At 46.6% G+C, this 10,680-nt stretch overlaps 1 protein-coding gene across 2 annotated transcripts; it reads left to right on the top strand.

The window, feature by feature from the left end:
- The first annotated feature begins 461 nt into the window (after nt 1-461).
- Nucleotides 462-10,669, top strand: CSNK2A1 (casein kinase 2, alpha 1 polypeptide). Of its 2 annotated transcripts, XM_010002298.1 has the most exons (13): nt 463-664; nt 1,692-1,803; nt 2,675-2,776; nt 3,189-3,239; nt 4,938-4,997; nt 5,659-5,742; nt 6,061-6,171; nt 6,946-7,047; nt 7,874-7,974; nt 8,631-8,779; nt 9,845-9,935; nt 10,217-10,245; nt 10,364-10,669. In XM_010002298.1, the coding sequence occupies exons 1-13, from the start codon at nt 564-566 to the stop codon at nt 10,477-10,479; spliced, it is 1,209 nt and encodes a 402-aa protein (XP_010000600.1). In that variant the 5' UTR covers nt 463-563; the 3' UTR covers nt 10,480-10,669. The 2 variants fall into 2 exon arrangements, with proteins under 2 accessions (XP_010000601.1, XP_010000600.1); XM_010002299.1 differs by lacking the exon at nt 10,217-10,245 and having other exon boundaries at nt 462-664; nt 9,845-9,931.
- The last annotated feature ends 11 nt before the right edge of the window (nt 10,670-10,680 follow it).

Raw genomic sequence — 10,680 nt, 5'->3', positions numbered from 1 at the left:
GAAGAAGTGGAGGTGCTTACAGATCCTTTGGACAAGCAGAATGCAAAGAAATATCTTTACACCTTTGAAGCAGAGGTTTTTGCTCATGTTTGGGTGGGGCACGAGGCTTCTTCCTGGCCAAGGGAGAGGCTGCAGCTGGTGGCTCCTGCTGTACCTGTGGAGCTGAAGGGAAGGAGTTGGTCTGTAGGTATGGAGCACATTGCTTTCCTTCCCTATTACGAAGTTCTCTTTGCAACGACAAGTTGGAAGCCACATGCTGAAAGTTGCAGAGGGGTGTGTGTTACTGTTGCTAGTGGGGCCAGGTGCCCTGTCCTGTGAGAGGGAGAGCCTGAAAACATTTTGTGTGCTCAACAACCCATCCCAGGCCTGTGTTCCTGCCTCTCCTCTGCAGCTTTTAATGCTTAACTGAAATATTTTTATATAGTATCTTGAGATTTTAGTCTCTGGTTTATTATCTCTCTGCAGGTGGAAGAATCTGAAGCCTTTATCCTCTGTCCAGCTCTGCAGGTCGGGAGCCCCTGGTTCCAGCCCTCTCCTCACTCCCACCTGCCAACCTGTCTGATATGTCGGGACCCGTGCCGAGCAGGGCCAGGGTTTACACGGATGTGAACACACACAGACCCCGGGAGTACTGGGACTATGAGTCACATGTTGTTGAGTGGGGGTGAGTCCCTGGGTGCCTTGTGGATGTCTCTGGACCAGGATCCCTGTAGGATCCTGCACAGAGATGCATGGGGAGTTTACCTGTGCTGCATTAGGCTTTCTTGTGCTCCTTGACAGATGTCTAGTTTGCATGGCAGGTGTAGGGATCACAACTTTTCTTTGGAAGAGTGTTTCTTGTCAAAATTTTAAATCCCCAGCACTGCAGGAACATACTTACCAGCTTCCTTAAGAGTGTGGTTTGAAGAATTTTTGCCAGGTAGTCAGGAAACTTCCCCTTTCAGAGGGAAGAAAACATTTTCCTGAAAAAAATCTAAACAGCCCAGTGTGAGGGCTGAAAAGAACAGACATCTGAAGTTGCTTGTGGCTTGGATGAGTGAAGAGATCTAGCAGACTTAAATAGGTATGTGCTATTTTGTGACTTGTTGCTCGTCTCCTGCAAGTGACTGGGAAAGATATGCCTGCTGCTTTTTGAAGGAAGGAGGTGTCTAAATGGAGCTCATGACTAAACCACCCAGGAATCAGCAGTGGTGCCAGCTGCATAGCTCTGCTTTTGTAGAACAGGGCCCAGATTAAGTTCTGCCCTCAGCTTTGTTGCAGGTTTCTGAAATACACACATTCTTCTGAGCCTCAGTGCTGGTTTGTGCCTAGTCTGTTTTTTTTAAACAGGCCAGCACTTGAATTTTGGATCTTACTGGCTTTGTTGATTTTTATCAATATTATGCAAGGAAAAATACAGCTTCCAAATATAGAGAGACCAGTAGAAGAGACAGCTTGAGTTTGCTGAAGCTGGATTGCATAGTTTGGCTTATGGTACCTTCAGCAGAAGAAATAAATTCTGGATTGAATCTGACGTGGGTGAGTTGAAGCTCCCTGTTCTCTCCTAATTCCTAATCGTCGTGTCAGGAGATGTAAGACACTAATCCACCTTGACTGGAAGGTGAGGGAGTGATTTAGTGTTAAGGAGAGGTTTGTAAATTGTGATGGAAATAACTGAGCTCTTTGGAACTCTTAACTTTTTATCTCCACAGAAATCAAGATGACTACCAGCTAGTTCGAAAATTAGGCCGAGGCAAATACAGTGAAGTGTTTGAAGCCATCAACATCACAAATAATGAAAAAGTAGTTGTTAAAATTCTCAAGGTGAGCTTGGGGATTGGGTAAGAGAGGAAATCTGTCTTGAGGTGATCCAGAAAGTGCAGCATTTGGTGTTAAATGTTTGATGTTGTAAAACTGAAATGCTGAAAGCCTGGCTTTGGAGTGTTGCTCAGTGAAATGGGTCACTGTTTTGAGCTTTCAGATAGAGCCCTGTGCTTGGTTATTGAGGCAAATCTCCACCTGTAAGGAATTAGACTCTTACCTTAAAGAAGTCCTGATGTGCAACACATTTTTACTTGGAGCTAAACAGCACTTCAGCAGCTGACTAGAAAATTTTCCCCTCCTCTAACTTGCAGAGCCCTGCTGTGCTGGCTGTGAGCTAAAGGGATCGTCCTTTAAAGCCTCTGATTAGATTTAGGCACTGCTAGCCTTACAATTTTTGTTTCTTTCTGCGTATCCCATTACCTATGTAGTCATATTCTTCCAGATTGAGTAAGGGTCTCCTGAATTCTGGTTGTTCCACAGCCTTGATAGGTGAAACCTTCATCTGATGGCCTTTGGATAGCTTGTGCACTTGTAGATATGCACATAGGCCAGTTAATACATTTTGGACCATCAGATCAAGTTCAAACAGATTAAAAACAATATGCCATCCTAGTAGCCCTCCTTCACATGAAGCTGATGCTTGTGGCTGTCAGGGTTGTATGGTTAGAAAGAAGACTGGAGGTCATTGAGCCCATACTGGAATGATGCATAGCCAGGTAAACAAAATGGAACTGTTTGAACTCAGCTTGCAAAGGCTGTGATGGGTTTTGGGGATTTGTAGTCACCTGCCTTGGTCATCCTGGCTAGGCTGTCTGTTTAGCCTCACTTTATTTGGGTGTTTTGTCTCACACTCTGGGTTTTTATTCTTCAGCCTGTTAAAAAGAAGAAAATCAAGCGTGAAATCAAGATCTTAGAGAACTTGCGAGGAGGTCCCAATATAATCACCCTTGCAGATATAGTAAAAGATCCTGTGGTGAGTATGGAAGGAACTTCAAGGGTGCACTGGGGTTATGGGTGAAGTTGCTGTGTTTGACTTCAGCTCTGATCTGGCTTTGTTTCCCCCTGCTCCAAAATCCTGCTTTTGAATTGCTTAATCAGATCAGCTCTTAATCTGATTAACTTCTGTTAGAGGGAGGGCCCTTCCCCCACGGGCCCCTCAGCCCCTCACTCTGCGAGGGTGAGATAGCAGAGAACTGAGACAAGTTAATTCCTTCTGCAAACAGTGGGGCTGCAGGCTTTGGCCCTCCTGTCTGAGGGGAATCACAACTGTCTGAGGCAGAGGGGCTTCTCTCAGTTTTAGGAGTAAAAATAGTTTAATTCATTCTCCTAGATAAAAACATATTCTCCCAACTTACCATGGCTGAACACTTTTCTCTCTGTTTTAGTCTCGGACACCTGCTCTGGTATTTGAACATGTAAACAACACAGACTTTAAGGTACAGTGTGGGATGGGAACTTCTGGTGTTTTCCATTGGAAGCTGCTCAGAATGTTTTTCTGGGGAAGGACAAGTAGATAGGGGGGCAGGCAGGTTATTTAATAATTTCCTTCCAACAAAATAACTGTCTTTAAAGGTAAAAACACTTGGGACAGCAGTTTGTGGTTAGTCCTTTAATGCATTTTGCCACAGAAGTTACAAGATTAGAATCCAGATTCCAAGTGGTATTCTAAACTTGGGAGCAAATAAATCTGTTCCCTTGTTGGACCATCAGTGCCTGTCCTTTTGAAGCACTTTGTGTTCAGTGTGTAACTATTTATTAGAACCACTTGACATGTGGACAGCTGTTCCTGTCACTGTCCATGCTTCTGGGAAAAGGGATTTAAATATTTCTTTGTCCCCTTCCCTACTGACCTGCCTCAAGAGAAGAAGGGCTTGCAGTGCCACCTGGAATAGCTGCTTAGTGTTGCAGAGAGCCTTGGTCCTGTTGAGACGAGTCCATAGGGATAGTGCCTCGTGCTGGTGGGGGGGAGGAGTGCAGCCTGAGGGAGGGAGTGACAGGAACCAGAAGGTTCTGAGAGAGCTGGCAGGCAGCCGTGGATGTGGTCTGTAGGGGGAGAGGAACAGGCTGACCTGAGTGGGGTGTGGGATCAGAGGCACTTGGGAAACTTTTACTGTCCCTTCAGATGGGTTTGGCAAAGCAGAGCAGCGGAATCACAACTGTCTGAGGCAGAGGGGCTTCTCTCAGTTTTAGGAGTAAAAATAGTTTAATTCATTCTCCTAGATAAAAACATATTCTCCCAACTTACCATGGCTGAACACTTTTCTCTCTGTTTTAGTCTCGGACACCTGCTCTGGTATTTGAACATGTAAACAACACAGACTTTAAGGTACAGTGTGGGATGGGAACTTCTGGTGTTTTCCATTGGAAGCTGCTCAGAATGTTTTTCTGGGGAAGGACAAGTAGATAGGGGGGCAGGCAGGTTATTTAATAATTTCCTTCCAACAAAATAACTGTCTTTAAAGGTAAAAACACTTGGGACAGCAGTTTGTGGTTAGTCCTTTAATGCATTTTGCCACAGAAGTTACAAGATTAGAATCCAGATTCCAAGTGGTATTCTAAACTTGGGAGCAAATAAATCTGTTCCCTTGTTGGACCATCAGTGCCTGTCCTTTTGAAGCACTTTGTGTTCAGTGTGTAACTATTTATTAGAACCACTTGACATGTGGACAGCTGTTCCTGTCACTGTCCATGCTTCTGGGAAAAGGGATTTAAATATTTCTTTGTCCCCTTCCCTACTGACCTGCCTCAAGAGAAGAAGGGCTTGCAGTGCCACCTGGAATAGCTGCTTAGTGTTGCAGAGAGCCTTGGTCCTGTTGAGACGAGTCCATAGGGATAGTGCCTCGTGCTGGTGGGGGGGAGGAGTGCAGCCTGAGGGAGGGAGTGACAGGAACCAGAAGGTTCTGAGAGAGCTGGCAGGCAGCCGTGGATGTGGTCTGTAGGGGGAGAGGAACAGGCTGACCTGAGTGGGGTGTGGGATCAGAGGCACTTGGGAAACTTTTACTGTCCCTTCAGATGGGTTTGGCAAAGCAGAGCAGCAGAGAGCTGGGCTGGGCTGGGCTGGGCTGCTCTGGGTGGGCAGGGAGTGGGTGTTTCTTGGGTGTTGACCACTGATAGGATGTGTTTGTGTCCCACAGCAATTATACCAGACATTAACGGATTATGATATTCGATTCTATATGTATGAGATTTTGAAGGTAAGTTGGTGTTTTGCTGGTTTATCTGTTTATTTCTAGGATTTGCTCTCAGCTAATCCTATAGAGATGTTTTTCATGTTGCTAGTGGGGGAAAAGAAAAGAAAGCCTGTGAAAGAATTGGATAGAAAAGTATAGATCAAGTCAGTATCAATTGTTCAGCTTTGTGTCTGCAACAAATTCTAGTCTTTTTTCTTCTTGAGGGTAGCAGAGCCTCCGGATACACTGAGATACCTTTAGATCCTAAATCAAAAATAAATGTAGCATCTGAAAACAAAATCGTGAGCTGTTACTGGTTGGTTTAGTGCCCTAATGTGAGTCAAATGTGTTTGTCCATTTTTCTGGGACAAATATTTTCTCAGGAGTCTAGAGAAGAGGAATTTTGTTTGATCAATAATGCCTGGTAACTCTGCTCTTAGGGACTCTGAAATTCCATTTTTATGAGCAAGAGCATGAGGAGAAGTTAAAAACACTTCTGTTCCTGGGACCTCCCTTTGGAGGGGGCTCTAGAGGTGTTTTCTGTGGCTTGCTAGTCCAGGGTATAACTGGACAGTAAATCTTGCTGGCTGGTTAGACTTCATGTATGTGGAAATACTTCTGAATATGGTTGAACATGAAAGCTTCTTGTGACTCCAGCATCTGTTTCTTTGGCTGTCACCTCCAGGCTCTAGATTACTGCCATAGCATGGGAATCATGCACAGAGATGTCAAACCTCACAACGTCATGATTGACCACGAGCACAGAAAGGTAAGTCCATGGGGCAGGGAGGCATCTGCAAGGGGGGCTGCACTTCCCTCGTGTGGAGAAACATAAAAATCCTTGATGTTGTTTGTTCTGAAGTTGTAATGGATTACATGTAACCCAGGAATAGTGTTGGGAAGGAGAGGTGTTTGATTCAGAGTGGTTGGTGATTGGGTGTGGGGACAGTAACGGGACAGATACTCTGATCAACTGCATAACAATTGGAAATAGAAGGTTTGTAAATGAAGCTTCAAACAAAACCCACCTGAAGGGTGATCTGGAGCATCCCTTGAGCCTTTTCTCTTTGTTTTCTACCATTTCTAGCTTAGACTAATAGACTGGGGGTTGGCTGAGTTCTATCACCCTGGCCAAGAGTACAATGTCAGAGTGGCTTCCAGATATTTCAAAGGACCTGAACTCCTTGTAGATTATCAGGTAAGAGTTACCAGGATTTATCACTGACTTTCCATATCAAAGTCTGTGCCCTTTCAAGGTAGCAAACCTGAAATTCAGATCTCTAGAGGCCTGAAGCTAAAGACAGTCTGTCCCAAAGTGGATCAGGAAAGCAGTGGCTGTAAAGCCACTGCCTCAGGGCCTGAGGAAGAGCTGGAGAACTATCATAATGGATCATGGAATACAGATGTTGGATATTATTTTAGCAAGGCAGCTTCTGCAGTAAAGTATAGGAATGAAACAGCCCTTGTGGGAACACTTGAACTGCCTGAAATGCAAAATTAAGCTATAAAAACATCCCCATATCTGAGGGCAGTTTGTGTGGTTGGAAGTGCTGTGGGCTGGAAGGAGCAGCAGTCCTGGTGCCTGAGATGGTGCCAGTGCTGCATGAAGGCACTTCCTCACCTGCCCCTGTACCTGTCAGCTCATTGCTCTTGTTGCTCATGGTGCTTCCCTTCCCAAAACAGGGTTTCTCAGGGATTTGAAACACGAAGACTGCAGGGAAAACAGGAAAAGGCACTGGTCTGTACTACCTTTATGGACCAGATGGAAATGGGATACATGCTGTTCTAATTGCTGTATCCTAGTTTGAGTAACTGGGACACTGGGCTGAGCAGTGATCTCAAGGTGAAGATGCTGAAGATGCTTCAGCCCATTCCCAGTGTTACGTGGCCGCATTTGTGGCACGGGAGGGGGGGGGAGCCTGTTGTTCTCCCTAATTCATGAGGAATTGAATTGTCCTTCTGGATTTTACAGATGTATGATTACAGTCTGGATATGTGGAGCTTGGGTTGCATGTTGGCTAGTATGATATTCCGAAAGGAGCCATTTTTCCATGGCCATGACAACTATGATCAGGTGAGAGCTGATCATGTTCAATCTCTCCTCTTTGCACAAGAAGGGTTTCCTGCTGGCACTTGAATTGAGAGATCTGGAGAAGTTTCTTTGATGGTTTCTTTGCTCTGTTTGAAGCCACATTCCTTTTCTCAGAAATAGTTTTATATTCCTTTGTATTCATGAGCTCCTCAGAACTATCTGGAAAGAGTTATAACTATAGTTATGTTAAGGCTGGTGTGCTCTGGTACATAGATTGACAGTTCCTGTGGTGGTTAGTGGAAAGCCCCTGCCACTATCCCCTCTCCCTCCCCTTGTCTCCATCCCTCCCTTCTGTATAGAAACTGTGAATTTGGTTCAGTTTTATATAGACTCTGAAATCTTTGATGTGCTGCCTTTAGGCCAAAATTTTTATACTTAAGCCTTTGATGTGCAGACATTCCTGACCTTCTGTTCTCAGACCTTCACTCTGGAGCCCTCTGGGGTGACACTTGACCCTTCACATGCAAGTTACAGAGTTTCTGCTTTTTTGCCCACTTTTTCTTGCCTTTCCCTCTGTTGGTTTTGAATATTTTCTTGCTGCAAAGGGAGTTATAGTTGCAAGATCTCATGAGTTAGTGATGTTAGGATGGGCAGCTCCCTTCCAGCTGCCTTGGGTTGCTCTGTACTGAGGTAAGGGAGGCATGTTGATGTTTGCTGTGACTCTGTGTGCCCAGGACATCTGAGCCATGAGGTGCCCCTGTGGCTAGTTCACCCCTCTGAGGCCAAGTTCATGCTCCCAAGGGAATTGTGCTGCTGTGTCTTTCTGCTGGCTCTGGCAGTAGTGACTCCTTTTTCTGTTTGTTCCCAGCTGGTGAGGATAGCCAAGGTGCTGGGAACAGAAGATCTGTATGACTACATTGACAAATACAACATCGAACTGGACCCACGTTTCAATGACATCTTGGGCAGGTGAGCCAAGATCCAGAGGAGCTCATAAGCTCTTGGTGGACCCAGGGAGCTACTGCTTTGTCATCACACCTTGAAGCAAACAAACAATGATGGCAGAAATCACAGCCAAGTTTCTCCTGATCTGCCACTTTGTGGCTTTGATCCCTTTTTGCCAGAGCTTCCCATGGTCCTTCATCTGCAAATGTACTTAGGAAAGGTTTTTTAATGTCATTTAGGCAATTAAAGAGCTGCTGGAGCATGAAGGGCAAGTGCCCTTCCCAGAATTCTGGGGCAAAAACATGAATGGTGTTTCTCAGAATTACGGTCCTGAAAATCAGTTGCTGCCTGTGGTGGCATTTACATATTTTCTCCCTCATAGAGTCATTTTGTGTGACACATTCCAAAACTACAAGGAACTGTTGTTTGGGGAGCGTGAGGGGAGAGCAAAACTGGGATTTTAGGCCTGTAAATCCATCCCACACTGGAGTCCTGAAGGTTGTCAGGGCTGTGGTGGCTCTGCCACCGTGTGGGGACACGGAGCACTGCTCCCTGGGCTCAGGAGCTGCCCTTTCCCAGGGGGACACCTCCTGCCGGGCCTGGCTCTTGTAAAAAGTGCATTTTGGAGTCAGTGTCCTCTGCCCTGCCTGATCTGGGGAATCTTTTCTCTTGGCCTGCAGACACTCCCGTAAGCGATGGGAGCGCTTTGTCCACAGTGAGAACCAGCACCTGGTGAGCCCAGAAGCTCTGGATTTCTTAGACAAGCTGTTGCGATACGATCACCAGTCGCGACTCACAGCAAGAGAAGCCATGGAACACCCCTACTTCTGTGAGTATCCCCTGCTGCCCAGGGAGCTCTGCCCCTGGGGACCCACCTTCCTGGCACTGGAGCCCAGGCCTCTTGGCTCTGTGGAGGGTGAATTGAGCCACCCAAACCGTGCCAGGCCATGAACCAGCAGCACCATGTGATAAAGGAGCTTTGGTGCTAAACCCCTGCTGGCTTCAGCAGGTGTCTGGGCACACCAGTTCCTGTTGATCAAACCAGGTAACTGGTTTGGGGGCAAATAGGCCCTTTTAACTCCTTTGGTTGCTAAATCTGTAGCCCAGCAAATGGGATACTCAGGGGTCAGCTTTGCAAACAAAGATGTAAATTTCACTAGTAATTGTTTTTAAATGCTTGCTTTGTTTTCACAGATACTGATATTTAGGTTATTGACACTGGAATATTTGCTCAGTTTATTTTTTTTTCTTGCTGCTGAACAAGCTTGTGTAATTATCAAGCAGTGATTGCTCTGGATTATGGCTGTGGCAGATGTTCAAGTGAAACGTTTTGCAAGTGTGAGCATTGGTAAAGCTGAAAGCTTGGAATGGGAGAGTTGAACAGACAGCTTAATCAGCTTGTGTACAAGGAGAGATGCAGGTTGTACTGGACTCAGCATGAGGAAGGGCAGCATTTAAAACTCCCTTGTTAGATGTAGTGGCTTGAGAGGCAGGGAGGGGAAGGTTCTGTTCAGTGTCATCACATACAGCTGAAATAGTGACAGTGAGTAAACTGGGGACATCTTGTGGAAGGCAACGTGCTCCAGTGACACTCACAGGCTGCTGTGAGATGGGCATAGAGACATGATTGTAATTAGTAATAATCTTTCTGCTTGTTTGTCCTGGTTTGAGCTGCACCCATTTCCTGGGTTTGGCCCCATACAGCTCTCAGCATAGAAAGATCAATGTCCCCTCTGCTTCCTTCAGCCCTGGCTGTGCACCAGTCCTGCTGAGCTCCAGAGCGCCTCGTTCAGGCAACTTTTCATGGATCATGTTGCCTTGGTACCTTCTTGGGTGGTAGATGATGGTTGATACTGTTGGACCAGGCACCTAAGGGTGGTTTTGCTCTTCCTAGATCCCATCGTGAAAGACCAAGCTCGGATGGGCTCGTCCAACATGGCGGGTGGCAGCACTCCTGTCAGCAGTGCCAGTATGATGTCAGGTCAGTGCTGCTCCCTCACTCCTCAGCACTTCTGTGTGGATGTGAGGATCCGGGAGGGCAAGTCCTGCATTGGTTCATCTCCAGGGCCTGATGACAAGGGCAAGGAGGGCTATGGAGAAGTGGGTGGGAGAGGACAATAAACAAGGCCTGGCTGCAGCCTGACCTGCTTTTCTGGTCCTGTTTTAAAAAGTGCAGTTGGGTTTTTTGCAGCCGTGTGGATGGCAGTGATTCCTCCCCCTCGGTGTGTACAAAACTGAGCTCTCTTCAGAGGCTGCAGGGGAGCAGGAACAGGTCTTTCATCTCAGCCTGTTCTGGCAGCTCTGCAAATGCCACAAAGCAGCAGCAAACTGACCTGCAAGGACTGGGGGAGCTGAGCTGCCCTGGATAAGCTCTGGTTTTGCTCTAATTCCTGCTTCCCTGTCTCTCTTCCAGGGATTTCTTCAGTGCCAACACCTTCACCCCTCGGACCTCTAGCAGGCTCACCCGTCATCTCTGCCACCACCACGCTGGGGATGCCTGTTCCAGCTGCTGCCGGGGCTCAGCAGTAGGGTGGGCTCAGTCTCCTGCTGCCTGGGCTGAGGAGGGTGGGGATGAGGTTCCCCCCACAGCTCTGCTCAGGGGGCAGCTCGTGCCTGGCAGGGGAAGGGAGGGGATGAAGCTTTGGAGGCACCGTGTCTGAACTGTTGCTTGTGGATTTATAGTAGTTCAGTCATTATATACAAAATTATTATAGGCTGATTTTTTTTTTT

Source organism: Chaetura pelagica, unplaced genomic scaffold, assembly GCF_000747805.2.
Source record: "Chaetura pelagica isolate M959 unplaced genomic scaffold, ChaPel_1.0 scaffold1317, whole genome shotgun sequence".
NCBI classification, from domain to species: Eukaryota; Metazoa; Chordata; class Aves; order Apodiformes; family Apodidae; genus Chaetura; species Chaetura pelagica.
The sequence above is the reverse complement of the archived record's forward strand: the minus strand, read 5'-3'. Positions and strand labels throughout refer to the sequence as shown.

What these genes read in the sequence shown, in the direction of transcription:
- CSNK2A1 (XM_010002298.1), top strand. Translation starts at nt 564, where the DNA reads ATGTCGGGACCCGTGCCGAGCAGGGCCAGGGTTTACACGGATGTGAAC. An exon ending in TTGACCACGAGCACAGAAAG is followed by an intron (nt 5,743 to 6,060) that starts GTAAGTCCATGG and finishes TACCATTTCTAG; the next exon opens with CTTAGACTAATAGACTGGGG. An exon ending in CATGGAACACCCCTACTTCT is followed by an intron (nt 8,780 to 9,844) that starts GTGAGTATCCCC and finishes TGCTCTTCCTAG; the next exon opens with ATCCCATCGTGAAAGACCAA.